The 21,280-nt window shown below is 45.5% G+C and overlaps 1 protein-coding gene across 2 annotated transcripts; it reads right to left on the reverse strand.

Moving 5' to 3' along the window:
* Window positions 1-2,292: 2,292 nt before the first annotated feature.
* On the reverse strand, window positions 2,293-19,032 carry PMVK (phosphomevalonate kinase). 2 transcript variants are annotated; one of them, XM_068252491.1, is made up of 5 exons: window positions 18,910-19,032; window positions 17,328-17,391; window positions 14,251-14,403; window positions 9,934-10,063; window positions 2,293-5,766 (listed from the first exon to the last, which is right to left on the reverse strand). In XM_068252491.1, the coding sequence occupies exons 1-5, from the start codon at window positions 18,993-18,995 to the stop codon at window positions 5,621-5,623; spliced, it is 579 nt and encodes a 192-aa protein (XP_068108592.1). In that variant the 5' UTR covers window positions 18,996-19,032; the 3' UTR covers window positions 2,293-5,620. The 2 variants fall into 2 exon arrangements, with proteins under 2 accessions (XP_068108592.1, XP_068108593.1); XM_068252492.1 differs by lacking the exon at window positions 17,328-17,391 and having other exon boundaries at window positions 18,910-18,978.
* Between the last annotated feature and the right edge of the window lie 2,248 nt (window positions 19,033-21,280).

Consider the following 21,280-nt stretch of genomic DNA (forward strand, 5'->3'; position numbering starts at 1 on the left):
CCTTGGGCGCCTGCAGCCTGAGGGGGGGCCTGGACATGAAATAGAGGCTGTTACATATGAAAGAGGAGGCTGCAAATGGGGAGCAACACATGAAAAGGGAAGCTGATACCCAATGGAGCTGTTCATGAAAGAGAGGGTCTGCAATACATGGATGATACACATGGAAGAGGGGGCTGCAAGTGAAATGGGAGGGGCGCTGCTGCTCTTGGATGGGGAGCCCCAGTATACTTGGCCTAGGGGTGAAAAAAGTATAAATCCAGCCTTGCAGGCCACCACATAGATATTAGTATTTGAACACCTCTGGCTACCAAAAATTCCTGTGGAACAAACCAAGGTACTTGAAGATACCAAAGTGACCAGCAAGTAGGTGATCATAGGAGAGCTGAAGAACCTGTTCATATGTCTTAGTAGGTACAAAAATCATGTTTGCGCAAGGACAGACCATCTTGGTTGTGTAGCTTTGGAACAATGCCAGGAAGAAGTGGAAACTTGTGGAGCAACAGGTCTGGCTGGTTGAAAAGAAAGTTGCAAGCTGACAGAGTGGTGGCAAAAATTAGTAGATGGTCAATGAGAGATAGAAATCCAGCCTACTTGTAAGATTTATGCAAACTGCAGGCAGGGGCGTAGCAATAGGGGGTGCAGAGGTAGCGACCGCATCGGGGCCCTTGGGCCAGAGGGGCCCCGAAGGTCCCTCCCTCAACCACAGTATTAGCTCTCTATTGGTCCTATGCTCATAATAATCACTTCTATAGATACTTTGAATAGTGGTAATCATTAACACACTGTTCCCTATCCACTTCTTGCTCCTCTGACACTGTAGTTGCCATTGGCAGGTTTTGGTGCACCGTATCAATTGTCATGTAAAGAGTGCTTGGGGGGCACCATGTAAAACTTGCATCAGGGCCCACAGCTCCTTAGCTACGCCACTGACTGCAGGCAGATTAGATCACGCAAAACCCACAGAAAGGGCATTAGATTGCCAGCCAGATCTAAACTTAATTCTTAGTCTCTTGACTTAAAAGTGATGTGGGACTAAACTATACAAACAAGTCCACCTGGCCTGATGGGGTCAAAGGCTTTTGGTAGTATGTAAATATTCCAGTTCTTGAGATTAATATATTTATTTTATTCATAAAGCGCCAACATATTATGCAGTGCTGTTGAATGAAGGTGCCTTGCCCCTTCTTGGAGATAGCAGCACTCCTCCAATACAGCTAATGCCTGGTACACACTTTCAATTATGATTGGTAATCACTGACCAATTTTACCACCTCCATGTAGTATGAGTGTAAATCTACACAATCTGCTCATTGTATTCAATATCTATTGCTCCTAATACTACATGGGTTGTAACATCAGTCAGTGATTGGCAAGATAGCCAGCTAAGTTTCATCTACTATGTATACAAAACCTTCATTCTTGTAACGTGATTGGTAGTAGATCTAAAAAATCTGCACTGTTAAAGCAAATCTAAAGCTGGCCATACACTGGCCCGATTTGCGCCCGTTTCGACAGCAGATTCGATCACTGGGATCGAATCTGCTGCCAATCGTTCGCGCTAAACGCACCCGCCGATCCAATTTCCTCCCGAAATCGGATCGGTCCGTCGATCGCGCCGTGCGGGAAATTACCGTCGATCGCCCGCGGGTAGGGAGCGCGTCGTTAGCGGCGGCCGATCCGATCAAGTATACATTACCTGACGCTGGCTCCCGGGCATCTTCTCCGCGCTGCACCGCTCTGTTCCTGCTTCCATCCCAGCGTACATCAACTTCCTGTGTCACTCCAGTGACCAGGAAGTTCATATAGAGGGCGCTCTATTTGAACTTCCTGGTCACGGAGTGACACAGTGTACGCTGGGATGCGGTGCAGGATGCTGGGATGCGTGCAGCGCAGAGAAGAGGACCCGGAACCAGATTCAGGTAATGTAAACGGCGGGAGGGGGGGGGGGGGGGGGGGGCAGGCGGCAGGAGCAGCTCAACAGATTGTGATCGGTTTCAGCCTGAAACCGATTCACAATCTGTTTGCAGTAAAGGCAGCCATACGATCCTTCTCTGATCAGATTCGATCAGATAGGGATCTGTCAGTTGGTCGATCTAATGGCAAATCGACCAGTGTATGGCTACCTTAAAGGGTAAAAAAAGAAAGAAACAAAATAATTACTACTGTATAGGAAATCCTCTGGTGTCCACATGACTCAGTTATATATTCCTGGGCCACACCCCAGAGGGAGGTAACTCAAGCATCCCACCAATCGAAATATGGATGTTGGAAACAGACCACCAAACACATAAAAACAGTTGAATCACAATTATGTATTACAGTAGTACAACACATAGAACAGAAGTAATCATAACAGTAGGCTAATATCCTGCCAGGCACAGAGTTCATCAGGATCAGGGGCGTAACAATAGACCCTGCAAGGGGGGCCCAGAAGCCACAGGGGGCCTCGTGAGGGGAAAAGTTTGAGAGACTGACAACTAAGGGCATGGAGAGAAAACTTATTCTACTCTGGTACCGTTGTTGACTGCATGTGTCCACCACACAGATAAGGAATCATACACAATAATGGAATTTGTACAATGTCCCTGCTCCCTAGGGTTTGTAAAAAGAACATCTGTCTCACACTGCAGCAGAGTTTTGATGACTTTATGTACAACATTACAAACAAAGCAGTCACACATTGAAAAAAAGTTGTAGACCTTCCCTCAGAAGAGATTCCTAGATTCTTATCATACACAAGCTAGTGACCTTATGGTGTCTGATTACTGGACAAAGTGTAATGGGTAAGATTGATGTCTGACTGTCGCTGCCTCATTGAGAGCTTATTGTCTCATACGGAGTCCAAGATCCTGTAATGGTATCAATCAGTGACATTCTGAATGCTTTGCCAAAGTTACAGTGAATACTATATGTTATGTTCAGCATGTCATTGTTGTACCTCCATATAGCATGTGCTCTCATGTAGTAAAATAATATGGCTGTGTGTGTATGTACTGGGAGCAGAGCTGCGACAAGAAACTTGTCGGCTGCAAGGGGCTGGAGGAATCCCCGGGTAAGTAGATCTTGGGGGTAGCATAGATTGCCTGACATTTCCTTTAAGTCTAAGTGTTTTTATCTGCATGGGGAAAACAAATTGGTCCTCAGTTTTCATGTGCCGAAAGCGTGGGGGGTGGAGGGCCCCTTCCTAAGTTTCGCAGGGGGGCCCAGTGATGTCTAGTGACCTGATCAGGTTCATATATCCCCAACACAAGAATATAATAAGCATTATTTAAAGAGGAACTCCAGTGAAAATAATGTAATAAAAAAGTGCTTCATTGTTACAATAATTATGTATAAATGGTCTAGTCAGTGTTTGCCCGTTGTAAAATCTTTCCTTTCCCTGATTTACATTCTTACAATTATCACATGGTGAAATTTTTACTGCTGGCAGGTGATGTCACTGGAAGGAGATGCTGCTTGCTTTTTTGGCAGTTGGAAACAGCTGTAAACATCTATTTCCCATCAATGCAAAGGGGTTCACAGACAGGAAACTGTCAGGACCTGTGGGAGGAGTTTCACCACAGTATTAGACATACAGAGCCCCCTGATGATTCGTTTAAGAAAAGGAAAATATTTCTCATGGGAAAGGGAGTATCAGCTACTGATTGGGATGAAGTTCAATCCTTGGTTATGGTTTCGCTTTAAAATAATAACTTCTGTTTGTATATCACCTCCTTTCCTGGGTAGGAAGATTATTTCTATAACCTGAAAAATAAACAAAAACATGTCCCTTCTGATGGATTAACTACATTAGGCTCCCTGCACACTGCATGCGATTCCGATTGTTAATCGGTTTTACATCCAATTTTTAATCGTTAGTGCATGCTGCGTTTTTTCCTCAGTTTTTCTGTTGATTGTATTCATGGAAAATCGGAATTGCAAAACGGATTTGCAGTGTGCAGGGAGCCTAATGCTGGGTATACACGAGTTGATCCCCGACTCCCGCCGCGTCCGCACTCGTCCATGCACCCGGATCGATTCCTGCTCGTCCCCGCCGGCGCTTCTCATCTTCCGCTCGATTTGCCGCTATTGTCCGCCCATGGGTATCAAGCGCAGAATCGATCCCCGCGGTGATCGGACACGTCAGATATAAATCGAGCCATGAGGCTCGATTGATAAGCCTCCCTCGACGCCGTGTATGCCCAGACTTACACAGATTACTGGTAGGAGTTAGCCAGGTGGAGCCTCTAAAATGTTCTTCACTCCTCATGATTGGTAGTGGAACTTTGGTGGAGGTTTGAGGAGTTGTTGAAATGTGGAATGGTAGATGAGAACTGACAGTGTTTGTTGTGTACACAAAACCTGAGGAATTTTTGGAAGGTTGTGTTAATTAGTGCGTGTAAACAGGTGTCTGCCAGATCTATTGAGAACATCCAGTCTTCTGTCTGAATTATGTGAATGACTGGAGGAACTACATTTTGAACAATAGAAACTTTATGAATTTGAGTCTATGAAGATATAATACTTGACGTCAGGCTCCTGTCTTTATTTCTTACAAATATCAGGGGGTAAAATCCTTCAGCTCGTCGATTTATTAATACAGAGCCACTTTAGAAAAATAACAGCTGGTGATGGGAACTACAAATCCCAGCTTGTCCCCAAGAAGAACAGGCTGAGGCTTGGTGGTTCCAGCTGACTACAACCAGAATACAGAGATAAAATGTAAACACCAGGACATAATTGGCAAATAATTCTCTTTCCCAGAGACTCTCAAGATTCCAGAAGGTGAGCTTCACGGGACCTCAGTGGGTGCACAGATATCAGTAAGAGGATTACAGCACATACTGGTGGGCACCACAAGCTCCTGCACTCAGGACGTACTGTTTGCCTTTGCTCTAGTCTCCTCTTACAGTAGAGTGATGTTATCTGGGACTCTACCAACTAGCAAACTCAATTAACCGTCTGTTAGTGAGGGAACCGTGGGGGCGAGCCTTTCATTATGCAGAGCAGCACGCAGCGGAAACCACTTACAATAGCTTCAGGCGCCAATACTCTGCACTTCCTGAAGCTGCATCCTAATACATGTCACCTGATCCACATCAGGTCACATGCATGCATCGTGAGACACACAGTGGATGCAGCAAAGCGGCTGCAGGGAGTGAAGAGGACCGGCACCTGGAGCTCTTGTAAGTGGTTACCGCTGTGCGCTGTTCTGTATTTGCTCTGTTGGTGTGTTAGTGGTATGTTGAGGCCCACAGTTGCTCGAACTTTCAAGCGACTGGAAATAATTGAGATCCGGCAATCCCTGCCTGTGCCAGATAACAGAGACCCTACTGTATATTGTGACCAATATATAACAATGTGTATAATTTCCATCATCACAGTGATAATATTCCACAGGAAATCTGCATGAGGAAATCATGCCCAACACTCCCATGTTGTATCACCACAGCCATTGGTGGCTGGGCAGCTCAGAGGTAATACTATTTAAGGGCTGGTCCCCCACATGAGGTTGCCTCCAAACTCTTGCTAGACTGCACAAGCAATACCCCATGACAAATGCCACTTATAGGCAGGGCTTCAGTCCATCATGTGTCATCTGATCTCCACTTCTCAGCAGGCTGGCAATCTTTGAGTCCCGTTATGCCAGTGAGCTCACCCGGCTTTGAATGAAAGCTACCAGTTTCTGCAGCTGATCTTCCAGTGATCTCTTGTCATCATTGTTGATAATCCAATCAAACATAACCCCGGTGTCCAGTCCACATTCCGATTCTGCTTCATCTACCTCTGCAAAAGAAGAGCAGTGGAAATATAGGTGCAGCAAGATCTGGGTGCATACTGAAGAACCACAATCATGAAAATGTGTAAAAGTGTAAAATACAATTATAAGTCTGAAAGTCTGTGCCGCCAAGCAGGGGCGTTGCTAGGATCCTAAGAAATCCGAGGCACTTTTGGGCACTCCAATCGGAAAATGGGTGTGGTCATGCACCAGAACGTGGGTGTGGTCATGGGTGGAGCCAAATTTACATGAACTTAACAGCGGTCTAAGTAGGCCTGCCCAGCAAAATGTTGGATGAAGCCCTCTCTCCATAAATAAAATAAAAAAGCAGCATATCACATAAATAGGCAGTGTCACTTAAACATAACTAGGCAGAGTTGCCTGGCTTCTGTGCTGGCTGGTCTGGCTTTCTGATGGGTGGGCTGGCCTGCCGCCAGGTTATCTGGTAGTTCCCCCATAGACCTTCTAGTGGACCCCCTCCCATGTTCCCTCGGGCCTTCCATTGAGGCACCACAACTCCAAGCATGCCCCCAAAGAAGCACAGTTCCCTTCATGCCCCCATAAAGGCATTACAGCACACAGTGTGGCACCACACCCCCCAGTATGCTCACATAATGGCACCACAGCATCCAGCATATCCCAGAGTGATGCACCACAGCTCCCAGCATATCCCTGAGTGATGCACCACAGCTCCCAGCATATCCCTGAGTGATGCACCACAGCTCCCAGCATATCCCTGAGTGATGCACCACAGCTCCCAGCATGCACACCATTGAGATACCACAGCTGACTCTGCCTGGGGGACATCTGGGGCACATGCCACTAATTTTTGGGGCTAGCAACGCCCCTGCTGCCAAGTGCACGCCCGATCGATGATGCATCCAAATCCATGTCGATTGAAGATGCTGCAAGATGTCGGGTTGTTACGGTGGATCAGGTGCGCTGCATTAACAGCAAGCGATATCATGACAAGCAACGGACACGACGAAACCCCCGGCACAGTTCCTCCAGTGTATAAATGTACATGTATGTGTGCATTTATACATTACCTGTCCTGTGTCACAGTGCCCATCCATCTTCCGAGTCCGCTGCTCTTCCATTAGCCCCATACATACCGCTGGCGCATAGCACGCTGTACATCACACGTATATAGGGCTAAAGGAGGAGCGGCAGATTCTAAAGACGGGTAGACACCTCGACTGGTAACATATAAATGCACACATACATGTACATTTATACACTGGGGGAATAGCGGTGAGGTGGCGGACGCATGTTGAAATCGATTGGGAATCGGCCTGCGGTGTAAGGGCAGCCAACAGATCTCTCTCTCTAATCCGATTTGATTAGAGAAAACAGACAGATAAGTGACAGTGCTCAAAGATGCATCCGAAACTGCAAGCCTACAGAGGCAATGCAAAGCCCCTCCAGAACTAAATACATGCCTTGCATGCAAAACAGATGCAAATCATGTGCTAATTCTAATGTAAAAATGTTGAAAGTGAATTTGAAGCAGTGAATGCAGATGGCCACTAGTATACTTACATTGAACTTGCATAGTGGGAAACATGGCAGCGCTTTCACGCAAAAACTTATGCCTGAATGGTTTATCTGCATTGATGTGCGGACCCCAACAACTGGACTACATCACACACCTAGCACTCACTACAGGCAAAAAGGGGGGGTGAACTTCTACCTGAATGATTTGTCTGCATTGATGTGCAGAGCCCCCACTGGACTGCATTACACACCCAGCACTCACTACAGGCAAAGGGGGGTGTTAGCTTCAGTGATAATATGTGCACAGATTCACTGCACTGCATTCACTGCGGGGCGCTCTGATGACTACCAGAGGCCACTTGGACTCTGAGCTTAGAGAGACTCTCACCTCAGTGGGGAGGTCAACAAGTCACCTGAACAACACGCATTACTGTTACATGATCAATAAGATGCAAATTGTTGCAGCATTATGCAAATTCTGTGTGAAAATTACTGCAGCTTGGAAATGGACCAATCCAAACCTGTCGAGGTAGAACTTGATTGGTCCATTTTCAAGCTGCATAAATTTGAATAATCCTGCATCCACCTATAATTATTTGCATCTCACTGACCAATCTTAGTGCACACTATTCTGGCAGTTGGATTATGCCACTGCACTCCAGGGAAAGCTTTTGAAAATAAAGGAAATCCTAAGAATTCCCTTCAAGGATATCAGAGTCAAAAATAATTGACAAAAGAGAGGCCTAACATCGTTTCTTTATGCTCTCCAGACCAGGACAGCAGGGCTAGTTTTCCCCATGATGCCCTGTTTACCTGCAATTAGTCGCAGTACCAGCCTGATGAACGATTTCATATATTAACCTGCCTGGCGTTCTATTAAGATCGCCAGGCAGGCTGCGGGAGGGTTTTTTTTTAATAAAAAAAAAACTATTTCATGCAGCCAACTGAAAGTTGGCTGCATGAAAGCCCACTAGAGGGCGCTCCGGAGGCGATCTTCCGATCGCCTCCGGCGCCCAGAATAAACAAGGAAGGCCGCAATGAGCGGCCTTCCTTGTTTTGCTTATATCGTCGCCATAGCGACGAGCGGAGTGACGTCATCGACGTCAGCCGACGTCGTGACGTCAGCCGCCTCCGATCCAGCCCTTAGCGCTGGCCGGAACTTTTTGTTCCGGCTGCGCAGGGCTCAGGCGGCTAGGGGGGCCCTCTTTCGCCGCTGCTCGCGGCGAATCGCCGCAGAGCGGCGGCGATCAGGCAGCACACGCGGCTGGCAAAGTGCCGGCTGCGTGTGCTGCTTTTTATTTCACCCAAATCGGCCCAGCAGGGCCTGAGCGGCAGCCTCCGGCGGTACTGGACGAGCTGAGCTCGTCCAGACCGCCCAGCAGGTTAACATTATCACCCACTTGGCATGTGAGCCGCGCTGACGTGCCAAGTGGATGGGGAACCTAATCCACCAAGAGGGTGCAAACGGAGCCAGGAACAACAGCAGGATGATCTTCCTAAAGCTGGCCACTAACGGTCCAATTTCTAGCGAAAAATCGTTCGAGCGATCAGAAATTCTGATCGGACGAAAAATCGTTCACTACACCATCAACTAACCAATCATTGCTTCCTATCTATCACGACCGCCAGGAAAATCCAAATTTTCGTTCGACGAAAATTCATTCGGGCGACATTTTTTTCACTCGTTCATAATCGATTGTGTCCACCAATGGAGATTATTTACAACCAATCCGATCATATTTTCTGATCGCTCAAACGATTTTTCGCTAGAAATTGGACCGTTAGTGGCCAGCTTAATAGACACCCAAAAGAATCAAGAGGATGTCACAGTCCACCAAATTCCACCTACGGCTAAAGTATCTAAGTGAGATCAATAAAATATAGCATCGTTTTTACAATGTCTTCAGAATTTTTTTGTTAGTACCACACCCAAGTGAAATCAGCCTGCAATTACCGTACACAATACTCGTAGCTCAGTTTCGACCGGAGAGAGTGGTGGAGAAGAGGTCATCTTGAGGCATTTTTTATAGCATAATCAAATAATTACCGGTATGTATACAAGCTATAACTTTTTTTATTTTAAAAAGTCCCCCCCCCCCCCCCCCCATACACATCTGCATATACCCCATAATTCTTAAATGGTAGCTACATGTAAGTACGAAATCATCTTGAGATTTTTAGTTATTTATCTCACGGCTCTATTTTAGAAAATCAATTTCAAACATTATTTGGGGGACTTACGAAAATATTTTGTAGATAATATTCTGGATGTCATATGACAGTCCATGAAAATGATAATAATACCAATGTTAATTGAGATGTACCTTCTATCTCAAGAGCTGAGAGATATCAAATTAAATAAAACAGGTTTTTATGTTTTCAGGGAAATTTTGAAAGCCTGTAACTTAAAAACCAAAAAAAAAAACTTTTTAAAATTTTTTAATTTGGCCGTACTACCAACTAAAAAGAACACAAAAATGTTGAGTGTGTCAATCTGAAAATCTGTATTTTTTTTACATGGAATGGCTGTGTATACTGTAAGCTTAGCTGAGCTTTCTGTAAAATCTGCCATAATCCATACTGCAGGTCATTACCAATGACATAATCTCGTCAACACGGTTACATCATGAAGAAACTCGATAATGCCAAATCTTTGATTGTATGGTGCGATCCCTCACCTGAGGTGTACACCCATCCCCTAGATCTCCGAGTCTCCTCTGAAGCCACAACACGCACGGTCTGAGTCAACGCACCATACGAAGCCTTGAACCAATCCACGTCTGACTTCCGACGTGTGTCACTGATGACCTACAGAAGGAGGAGGATATTGTGACCAAAACAAAAATGTCAAGAAGGAAATAATGGACATAGATGGTAAGGCTACAGCACCACCAAGTGGCCAGATAGTATGTACAATCTATGGTAAACCTCTTTGTATTGTGCACTGAACAAAGAGAATGGAGAGCCTTTGTACCTCAATGAATAATTAAATAATTAGGAGTATTGAATTATGTCAGCCCCCTACAGCCGCCCTTTGCCCGCGCCGTCCTGGAACGACCCTCTGGTCCCCCGCCGCTGCGCAGTTTGGTACCACCGACTTGAAAGTTGACGGTCACTTGCGCGACGTCCTCGCTCAGATCGCCGTCCTATGCATGCGCAGGAAGGGGTTTTTTTTCATCCTGCGCATGAGCAGGATGACAACGTGAGCAAGAGCAATGACTCGCATGGCCAGGGCCACACAGGCCCAGTGGCTCAGCTACAGGCCAGTCGTCAAAAACAAAACTGCGCCAGGGCGTGGGACCAGAGGATCGTTCCAGGACAGCGCAGCACAGGTTGGCTGCAGGGGGCTTGCAGAAGTGGAAACATTTTTTAAATGTATCTTCAGGTTCCCTTTAAAGGACAACTGAAGTGAGAACTATAGGGAGGCTACCATATTTATTTCCTTTTATGCAATACCAGTTGCCTATTAGGATGCAGTAGTGACTGAATAATGCCAGAAACAAGCATGAAGCTAATCTTTCAGATCTGACAATAATGTCAGAAACAACTGATCTGCTGCATGCTTGTTCAGGGTTTATGGCTAAAAGTATTAAGGTGGCCACACACGATACAATAAAATGATCCGATTTTACAGTAATTCGATAAAAACGATCGTATTTCTCGAAAAAATCGAAAGCTTTTTTTTTCATTCGACTGAAAAATCCGATCGGATTTCCCGTTTTTTTTCGATTTAAATCGATCCGGAAAGCCAGATATTTCTCTTCAATTTCTACTAAAGATTGTATGGTGTGTGTTGGATTGTTAATTTATTAATATACACACCCTACCAATTTTCTCTGAGTTTCCAATCATTTTTATCATAATTGAGGAAAAAATTGAACATAGGTGTGTGGTACATTGGTCATATTATTGAAATGTTACAATCAGTCAGAAAAATTGATTGCAATTCTTAAATTGAACAGATATTTAAAAAATTGTATGGTGTGTGGCCACCTTTAGAGGTAGAGGATTAGCAGGATAGCGAGGCAACTAGTATTGCTTAAAAGTAAATAAATATGGCAGCCTCCATATCCCTCTTGCTTCAGTTGCCCTTTAAGTACTCCCACAAATCAAACTTGTATCTGCAGATGTTTGCAGGTAATACTCAAGTCTTTATAATACAGGGTTAGTTGTAACTGGGGCCGATCGCCCTTTCAGGCGATAATTTCACAGGTGCCTGTTGCTGGTGTCATCTCCAGCTGGATACATAAACATGCTGCAAAGTTGCCACTTCTGACCAGGTGAAACTAAACCCTAACATGTTGACCTGGCCACTCACTAAGCCCCCTGGATTTCCTGCAGCCAGAATCTAGCATGTGATGATACGGAGGATTTGCTAGACTCTTTAGCCAGATTAGACTTTATAATCCCGAACTGTAGCGATGAGGAATCCTTTCCACCAGTTCTATGGATCTGTAGAAACAAGTGTAAAATACCTCAAACTGTTGTTACTTTTAGGGCTCTTTCACACTAAGACGTTGCGTTTCATGCGACGTTAAAGTCGCATAACGTGCCCCTAACGCAACGCATGTTAGTATTGAAGTTGGACGTTATATAGAGCCGCGTTATGCGTCTCTTGATGTGTCCGTGATGCGTACTTTTTGACGCATACTATCGAACGAAAACGGCACATGCTGCAAATAAAAAAAAAAAAACAGTACTGAGCATGTGCAAACATTCGAACGCAGCCAAATAGAAGTATAACGTACAGCATGCTGCACTTTCATTGAACGTCCAGCGTTATACTCCAACGCAACGTGGGCACTGTGAACAGCCCATTGATTTTTCATTGCTGTGAGTTGGGCTCCGTTACAGGCTGCTGTAACGTGCGCCTGTAACGTCCCACTGTGAAAGCAGCCTTAATAGAAAGAGCAGAAACCGCAATTGAAGATGTTACTTTCTTGGGAAAATCTTTATTGGAGTAAATGATTTATGCAGATTATAATAAACCAGTCATTTTCCAGCTTTAGTTCTTCCACAATATTTTTACAAAATTCCCGGGCACAGTGCCAGCCCAGCTGATGTCTATGGTCTCCTCCAAAATACTGTATCAAATAAAAGAAAAATCCAGCAGGGAGAGGAACACCACCTTGTAATGAGCAGAGCAGGTGTGCAGAATGAGAAACCCAGGAGTGCCGGGTCCCAAGGGCATAACTGGGGGGAGCGGCCCCTGTGACTACAGGGTGGCCCCAACTACTAAGCTTCCATTCTCTGACACTCCAAATCAGGTGTTATTGTGGCTGCACGTTATGGGTGTGAAGATCATGATGGCCGGACTTGTTTTATAAGTCCTGTAAGATAGACACCCAGACTGTGAGGGTTACCAAGAGGAGGCAAAGGAGAGGATGGGAACATTAAGGGGTGCCGCATGATTTCTAGTTATGCCCCTGCTGAGCTCCCACCAGCAGTTTCTCTAAGGCCCCGTTCACACGTTTCCAGCCGCGTTTTGGAAACACGTGCAGGTAGCCGACACACACGACATCAGACAGTGCATAGAGTGCACTGTCTGATGTTCACACTGCATGCGGTCCGGGAACGCATGCTGCACGCATTTTTTGCAAAAACGTGTGGCTGTCCCATTCACTTTTCAGTGATGGGATCAGGCACGCAACGCACACAAACGCGGATGGCGTGCGTTCGCATGCGTTGCGTTCCGCACGCATGGCCATCTGCGTCTGTGATGTGAACGGGGCCTAAAGGTGCCCCATTAACAGTACAATTTTTAGTGAGCAATCACATTTTCTATCAGTTATTTAAGATTGTATTGTAAGAATACAGAGAAGCGCAATCGATCCTCAATTGTTTCCTGAAATGTGTGGTGGATTTTATCATAGGTATGAATTGTTTAGTTTCTTAATAGTTTGGATTCTGTAACCAGCAGCCGCGATTGCGGCAGTAAATCTACAACCCACGGCAACATTTTTCCGATCCTAAGGCGTAGATATTCGTCCTCTACAGAGAATGGGCAGTGAGCGTGTGCGCAGCGGGGTAATGATTGGTGAATGGGAATGAGTGTTCCCAAAGCCAATCAAAGGGCCTGATTCATGAATTAACACTGCTGTAACCAACAGTGTTCATTCATGGAAAGTATGTATAAACATACAAATTTTCACTTTAGCTTAGGAAGCTGTGATAAAAAAAAAAATTATTGCTCCGTACAAAAAAAACATACACAAACAATTAAAAGCCCATTAACCCATTAAATGACACCATAACCCCCATAGTTATAAAAAAAAAAAAAAAAAAAAAAAAAAAAAAAAAGCCAAAAACCAACAAAATGTAAAAGATAATACATAATTGTTACATTAGGGACTTAGCTTTTATATATGTAAGCTACAGAGGTATATTATTGTTATTTTTGCAAATTACAGGATGTCATAATTATTTATAGCGTACATTGATAAAACCAAAAACAATGGAATGCTTGGGTTTCAATTACAGTAGCATGATGAAAGCTGTACAGGCTGAAAACTGAGAAAAGATTTTTTTCTTATTTCCTTTAAAATCCATATATAATAAAATAATTCTTAGAAAAAAGTATCTCCCAAATAAAGCCTAAATGGTGTAGAAAAAAAGATATAGACTATTTAGGTGTGATAAGTAGTGACAAAGTTATTGGCAAATTAATTGAACTGAAAGGTGAAAATTGCTCTGTTCCATAATGACAAAAAATCCTCAGAAGTGAAGCTATAAATGTTGATAAAGTGATAATTAATATTTTCTTATTTTATTAAAAGTACAATCATTGAACAAAAAACAAGCAAAAAAAAAACAACACAATTTTTGGGCACCTTCAGAGGCAGAATAAAGCATTGGACAGTTTTGCACCGGTATTCAGCAAATACTGATATCAGTTTTGGGTAGAGTGACCCTTTAGATTACTTTGGTGCAAGTAATCTGATTGGTTGTTAGAGGTTACTACACTTTGGGCTGTTTTTGTAAAGAACATTTCTCACCCATACAGGTTGAGTGACCCCATCCACAATAAGTCTGCAGAAGAATCCCGGGTCAGCGTTCCTCTTCTCTTCCCCCCAATGGATCATGGCTGCCCTGTAGGTCTCTTTGTATTCACTAGCATCCATGAGGCGCTGGAAGTCCAGGCCGTTCTCCTGCAGTATGCACAGACAAGGAAAGTTAGGGTGCATACATACATGCAATTTTGATTGGCCAATCACTGACCAATTTTACCACCTCCATGTAGTATGAGGGCTTTCAGATAATTCTATGAACAGACTGCGTAGGTACGCCCTGATACTACATGAAAGTGTTAAAATTAGCTAATCAAAATTAGATATGTGTACCAGGCTTTAGGGCCAGTTTAATGCACAACTGAAGAAAGAGGTATATGGAGGCTGACATATTTATTTCCTTTTAAACAATGCAAATTGCCTGGCTGTCCTCTCAGGTGTGTGATTCAGACTCTACTGCAGCTAAAGAGATCAGCAGGACTGACAGGCAACTGGTATTGTTTAAAAGGAAATAAAGATAGCAGCCTCCATATCCCCTCTCAGTTCAGGTGTGCTTCAAATAAGCTTTAATACAACGCGTAAAGAGAACCCGAGGCGAACCTACAGGAAAAAAATAAGATAAGGGATTTCCAACATGAACAAAATTAATGTACTTTACTTATCAGGAGCTTCTTACAGGCTCTAGAAATCATTTGTGTCCCTTGCCGCACCTCCAGTGTTCTCCTGGGTCCTGTCCACTGAAGGATCCCCAACATCTGATGGCCGCTTATGCGTAAAAGACGCCTACTCATCAGGGGTCAGTAATCCTTCAGAGGCTGCCCATGACCTCATGGAGACCACTGCCACTGCCCAGGACCATTTGAAGATCACAAACGTGCTCCTCTTCACGCACAAGCACGGCCATGCATGTACAGTACCACGGAGACACTCGTGCATGAAGAGGTGTGGCCAAGCACTTGAAGGATTTGTTCTGGGAGTCCGCATGCAGCAACAGTGGGGACCAGGAGGACGTGTAAAGCCTCTGTAGGATCAAGACGCTTCCCTCTTCTTAGGTAAATATCTCTCTCTTTTTTTTTTTTTTTTTTTTTTATTCAATCTCACCTTGGCTACACTTTAACTGATATACAGCGGAGGTGAAGGAATTCCCTATGTTTACCTATTTGTCAGTTATGTGCTTAAGCTCAATGCTGTGAACCAAATAATTTGATATAAGTACAAAAAGCTCAAGACGGGTGCGGTATAGCACTTGCATATTCACTATAAACTTAAAGTAAACTAGAGACCTGGAAAAGTAAAGATTTGATACATACCCGGGGCCTCCTCCCACCCCATAAACACGTCTGCGTTTCGTGCCGTCCTCCCGCAGTCTGCCATTCAGCCGCGATCAGCCCAGGTAACTGGCTCAGTCGGGTCCAATCTGGGACTTCTGTGCATATGTGGGCCTCCCGCGCATATGCAGTAGACCCGGACTGACGCGATTGAGCCAGTTACCTGGGATGTCAATTAGGAGCAAGAAGAGTAGGATTCCGGCACTCTCACGATTGCAGCAGGAGATTGGACTTGACCTTGATAGGCTGTATTGAGTGAAAGTGTATGTCTCTTTGAAAAGCGTGCACAGGCTTAGTGGTAAACAACAAATTAATATGGAGGAGGGAGGCAATGTGGAGCCAGCACTGCAGTTCTAGGTCACCTTGCGCAGGGGGACCTAGACCTGGCGCCCACCACATCCACATCGCATCCGACCTGAGCTGACTGTAAGTGCTTTTATTATCCTCATTGTCTCAATAAACACGTTTTGAACTGCAGTGCTGGCTCCACCTTGCCTCCCTCCTCCATATCAGTTACCTGGGATGATCGCGGCTGAACGGCAGACTGTGGGAGGACGGCGTGGGACTTAGACGTGTTTATGGGGTGGGAGGAAGCCCCGGTAAGTATCAAATCTTTACTTTTCCAGGTCTTTGGTTTACTTCAACCTCTTCAGTGGTAACCCCGAGCCTTACTCGCGGTAGCCGCTGGGGGGTATGCATACACAGTGCAGCAGCTCACATCCTCCGGGATCCAGACGTTGGCAACCATTCTTCTTCCTGTCCTCAGAGACTCTTGATCCCTCTGGTGAGTGATCTCACTATAGGGGTAGAGCATCACCCAGGGGACTGAGAGAAAATTGCAGCACTGGATACAGGGGAGGTAAGTAAATACTGCTGCAGATTTATCTAGCAGTATGATTTTTTTCCTGCTACTAGGGTCTAAGGACTTGTTCATATTATAAATCGCAATCGCTGACGCCAGCGTTTTGCAATTTTGTGTGCAATTTTTTTTACCGCCTCTCGGCCCTTACCTGCACGTTACCGATTTTGAGGTCTGACGCTGGGCTGCCTTCTGTGACTACAGTGAGTGGGGAGACCATGTCACTACCTACACTGTGGGCTCCCGTCACTACTTAAACTAGGGGGCACCTGTCACTACCTAAACTGGGGAGCACCTGTCACTTCCTAAACTGGGGGGCACCTGTCACTTCCTAAACTGGGGGGCACCTGTCACTTCCTAAACTGGGGGGTACCTGTCACTACATACACTGGGGGGCACCCATGTCGGAGACACTCTCAATCCAATTCCTACTATAGTCCTAGTCTAATGCCCCACCATTGCTAAGTTCATGCAAATTTGGCTCCACCCATGACCACACCCACATTCAGGTCCATGCCCACACCCATTTTTCTCCTAATTTTTTGTCCCCCCCCTCCAGAAAATTTTCTGCGGACACCCATGAAAAAGATGTTATTTCCCGCAATGCAACGAGGTTCACAGACAGCAAACTGTCAGGACCATGGTCATGACATCACACTGTGGGAGGGGTTTCCCCATAATATCCGCCATACAGAACCCCTGATGATTTGTTTGAGAAAAGGTAAAGATTTCTCGTGTGAAAGGTGGTATCAACTACTGATTGCGATGAAGTTCAATCCTTAGTTAAAGTTCCTTTTTAAGTATTATTATTATTTATCCTTTTTAAGTATATTACATAGTGGAGGCCATTATAGGTGGAGACAAGTTGGGAGGCTCACCTGTGCAAACTGTTGCTTTAGCGGGCCAGAGAGACGCAGAATGGCGCACATGTCACTGCCAAGCCTGAAAGACACAGAAAAGGGGAGTGCAACTGGCAACCAATAGAAATACTGCTCTGATACCATGTGTACTGTAACACACTCATATGTCCCTCCTCCCCTCTTGTACCCTCACAAAATGCACACTGTATACCAACCTTTAGAATACCACCTTTTCCTGTATTCCAACTAGTACATTGTCTCCTCCTGTACTTCACTGTTGGGGTCACAAGGTGGTGTATAGGAGTTCAAGAAGGTTATCCTAAGGATGGTGATGGGGATGCATGGAAGCAAGAGTATTACTCCCATGCATGCAGCAGCGGGTCAGAGAAGATGGGTGACAGCGGTGCTAGTGTACCGGGATTCCCAATGGTGTAGTATGGATATAGAGGCGCCAAAAGAATCTAAAAAGTTTATAACATGAGGAGGCAGTGGGGGTCTGGAGTACATTTGAAATCGGTGCCGGTAGACTTGGGCGCAGGATACAGCGGTATATGGCTGGTCCTGCTTCTGCACAAGTCTGGGCCGTTTTAATTACTATTCCCCCTCCAGGCCGACATGGATAGTGGGGGAATGAAATAATTCGGCTTCCAGCGATTGCTGGAGGCCGAATTATTGTGTTTTTTAAGCAACCTCGGCTCCGTCCTCTGACGGAGCCGACGTTACTCTCTGAGCGCTGCAATAGGAATGATTCCTATTGTAGTCTATGGAAGCGCCAAATCTAGCAGCGCTGAAAAGCACTGCTCCGGGTGGACTTACCTCCTCCAAGCAGACACAAAAATTGCCAATGTATGTGTCAAATACAACAAGTTTATTAACATATTATGGGGGACAATGCAACGCATTTCGCAGGTTTGATCCCGCTTCATCAGGCAATAAAAACGGAGCAATAGCATATGTGGTCAGTAGAAGAGCCAGGCGCCTCTGTGGGATTCCCAATGGGTCCCCTAAACTAGACTAGCACCACAGTCCCTGAATAAGAGGTGGTGTTTGGTCTCTTAATACCCTAATATTTTCGCCAGCACTCAAGGTGGTGACTAAGGGTCAGGGTCCTTCAAAACTCCCTCACTGCAGTATGTCATCATCTGTGATGTTCACAGTATTTGTATATTTTGTTTGTACAGATAGTAGAGTTAATAAAGAGGGTGTTAGGGCCATCATAATCCATGAAACACAATGAATCTGAATGACAGTGGGTAAAGAGAAGGTGTTGGGTTTATAGGAATACACACATCTATTGATCATGTTTTCCAATGGACAGCAGCAGTTTCTCTTGAACTGTTTCACCACTATACACAGCATTGGGCATGATCAGTGGGATGCAAATAACTCTGGCATGTAAGCAGTTTAGAATTGGGCCAATCAGATGCACTGTCTCCCTGCCATTTTTAATTGGTCAAATTCCAAGCTACTTATAAAACCAGAATTACTTATTAGCATCTTCTTGACCATATGGTTAAATAAAGGATTCTGATTGGTTGGTGTCATAAACTGCTCCACTTTTCTTAGCTTATGTCCTTAAAACTCATTTCCGGCCACTAACCTCTCCCGAAGCTGCTCGGTAATGTAATCCTTCCCAGATTTCCGCTTCCCGCTGAACAGAAGAACCAACTTAGGTGACACCGCCATCTCCGCCGCACCGATAACCCCGCCCACCCAGCGGTCAATGCCTGCTAACCCCGCCCAACATCTGGCAGCACCGCCTACTACTTTCTGACAGGACTCTCACAGCCTGTATACCGCCCACTCCCCGCCCAGTAGTAGCTAGCACCGCCTTTCCCTGTCTACAGGCTGCCCATGCTCGCGTGTTGTAAAGTTCCCATACCCCGCCCTCCTATCTCCGCTGTGCGCACAGATACATCCCCGCCAGCCTTGTACTGCATCATGACACGCCCCGCTTCCGCCTTGTGTGTAACCTGTGTCCGCCCCCTTTTCACAGGCTCGCCCATCTCCCGAATGTCACCCCATGTGCTGCAGAGGAGGCGTGGCAGGAGGATGACTGTGGATGGAATATGCTGCATCTGTAGTGCTGTCCATGGTGCACAGCTTTCGGCCTCTTGCACACTGCAAGCGATTCAGATTCCGATTTTTAATCAGTTTTTACATCAGATTCAGATTCCGATTTGCAGTTTGCTCCCTGCACACTGCAAATCGGAATCTGAATCGGATGTAAAAACTGAAAGCGAAATCTGAATCGGAATCACTTGCAGTGTGCAAGAGGCGACTGTCCCATTTTTTTAGAAGGACGGTTCCTCTTTGGCAACTAAAGCCCTCTGTCTTAATTTGTCCCTCTTTCAGGACTGACACGGAGATTTGTGTGACTATACAGGTCCTTCTCAAAAAATTAGTTCATTATTTTCTGTAATGTACTGATAAACATTAGACTTTCATAGATTTTAGATTCATTACACACAACTGAAGTAGTTCAAGCCTTTTATTGGTTTAATATTGATGATTTTGGCATACAGCTCATGAAAACCCAAAATTCCTATATCAAAAAATTAGCATATTTCATCCGACCAATAAAAGAAAAGTGTTTTTAACCTCCCTGGCGTTGTATTAAGATCGCGAGGGAGGCTGCGCAGCAGTATTTTTTTGATTTTTTTTTAAATCATGTAGCTAGCCTAGCGCTAGCTACATCCCTCCCATCCTTCCGATCACCGCCGGCGCGCTTGCCCATAAGGAAATCCCGTTCTGAATGGGATTTCCTTTAGGGCTTCCCCCGCCGCCATGGCGACGAGCGGAATGACGTAACAGGGAGTCCCTATCCACCCCTCAGCGCTGCCTGGCACTGATTGGCCAGGCTGCGGAGCAGTGCTTTTCAGCGCTGCTAGATTTGGGCGCAGCCAGCGCCGCCATAGACTATAAAGGGATTCAGTCTATAGCGGCGCTCAGTGAGTAACGTCGGCGCCGAGGTTGCTTAAAAATCATAATCATAAGCAATCGCTGGAAGCCAAATTATTTCATTCCCCCACTATCCATGGCGGCCTGGAGGGGGAATAGTAATTAACACAGCCGGGACTTGTGCAGCAGCAGGATCAGCCATATAACAGCTGGATCCTGCGCCCAAGTCTATCAGTGCCGAATTCAAATATACTCGGGGAGGGGGGGGGGGATCTGTTACGCGTCGGGTAGGGGCGGATCGTCCCTAACACGAAGCAAGCAAAGTGCTTGCTGCGTGGTTTTTTAAAAAAAATATGCAAATCGGCCCAGCGGGGCCTGAGCGGTGCCCTCCGGCGGTTATTGACGAGCTAAGCCGTCCATACCGCTTAGGAGGTTAAAACAAAAAAAAGTCAACCTTCAAATAATTATGTTCAGTTATGCACTCAATACTTGGTCGGGAATCCTTTTGCAGAAATGACTGCTTCAATGCGGCGTGGCATGGAGGCAATCAGCCTGTGGCACTGCTCAGGTGTTATGGAGGCCCAGGATGCTTCGATAGCGGCCTTAAGCTCATCCAGAGTGTTGGGTCTTGCGTCTCTCAACTTTCTCTTCACAATATCCCACAGATTCTCTATGGGGTTCAGGTCAGGCGAGTTGGCAGGCCAATAGAGCACAGCAATACCATGGTCAGTAAACCATTTACCAGTGGTTTTGGCACTGTGAGCAGGTGCCAGGTCAATGTTTCTACTCCAGACTCAGTCCACTACTTCCGCAGGTCCCCTAAGGGCTGGAATCGATCCTTTTCCACAATCTTCCTCAGGGTCCGGTCACCTCTTCTCGTTGTGCAGCATTTTCTGCTACACTTTTTCCTTCTCACAGACTTCCCACTGAGGTGCCTTGATATAGCACTCTAGGAACAGCCTATTCGTTCAGAAATTTCTTTCTGTGTCTTACCCTCTTGCTTGAGGGTGTCAATGATTGCCTTCTGGACAGCAGTCAGGTCGGCAGTCTTAAGGTGCGTACACACGTCA

The sequence above is a fragment of the Hyperolius riggenbachi genome, chromosome 9 (assembly GCF_040937935.1).
Source record: "Hyperolius riggenbachi isolate aHypRig1 chromosome 9, aHypRig1.pri, whole genome shotgun sequence".
NCBI lineage: Eukaryota > Metazoa > Chordata > Amphibia > Anura > Hyperoliidae > Hyperolius > Hyperolius riggenbachi.

Bases quoted from the DNA above. Each gene is read 5' to 3' on its own strand.
- PMVK (XM_068252491.1), bottom strand. From the start codon at position 18,995: ATGGCGGTGTCACCTAAGTTGGTTCTTCTGTTCAGCGGGAAGCGGAAA. The intron at 17,392-18,909 runs GTTAGTGGCCGG...TGTGTCTTTCAG, and splicing joins ACCGAGCAGCTTCGGGAGAG to GCTTGGCAGTGACATGTGCG. The intron at 14,404-17,327 runs GTGAGCCTCCCA...TGCATACTGCAG, and splicing joins TAAAGCAACAGTTTGCACAG to GAGAACGGCCTGGACTTCCA.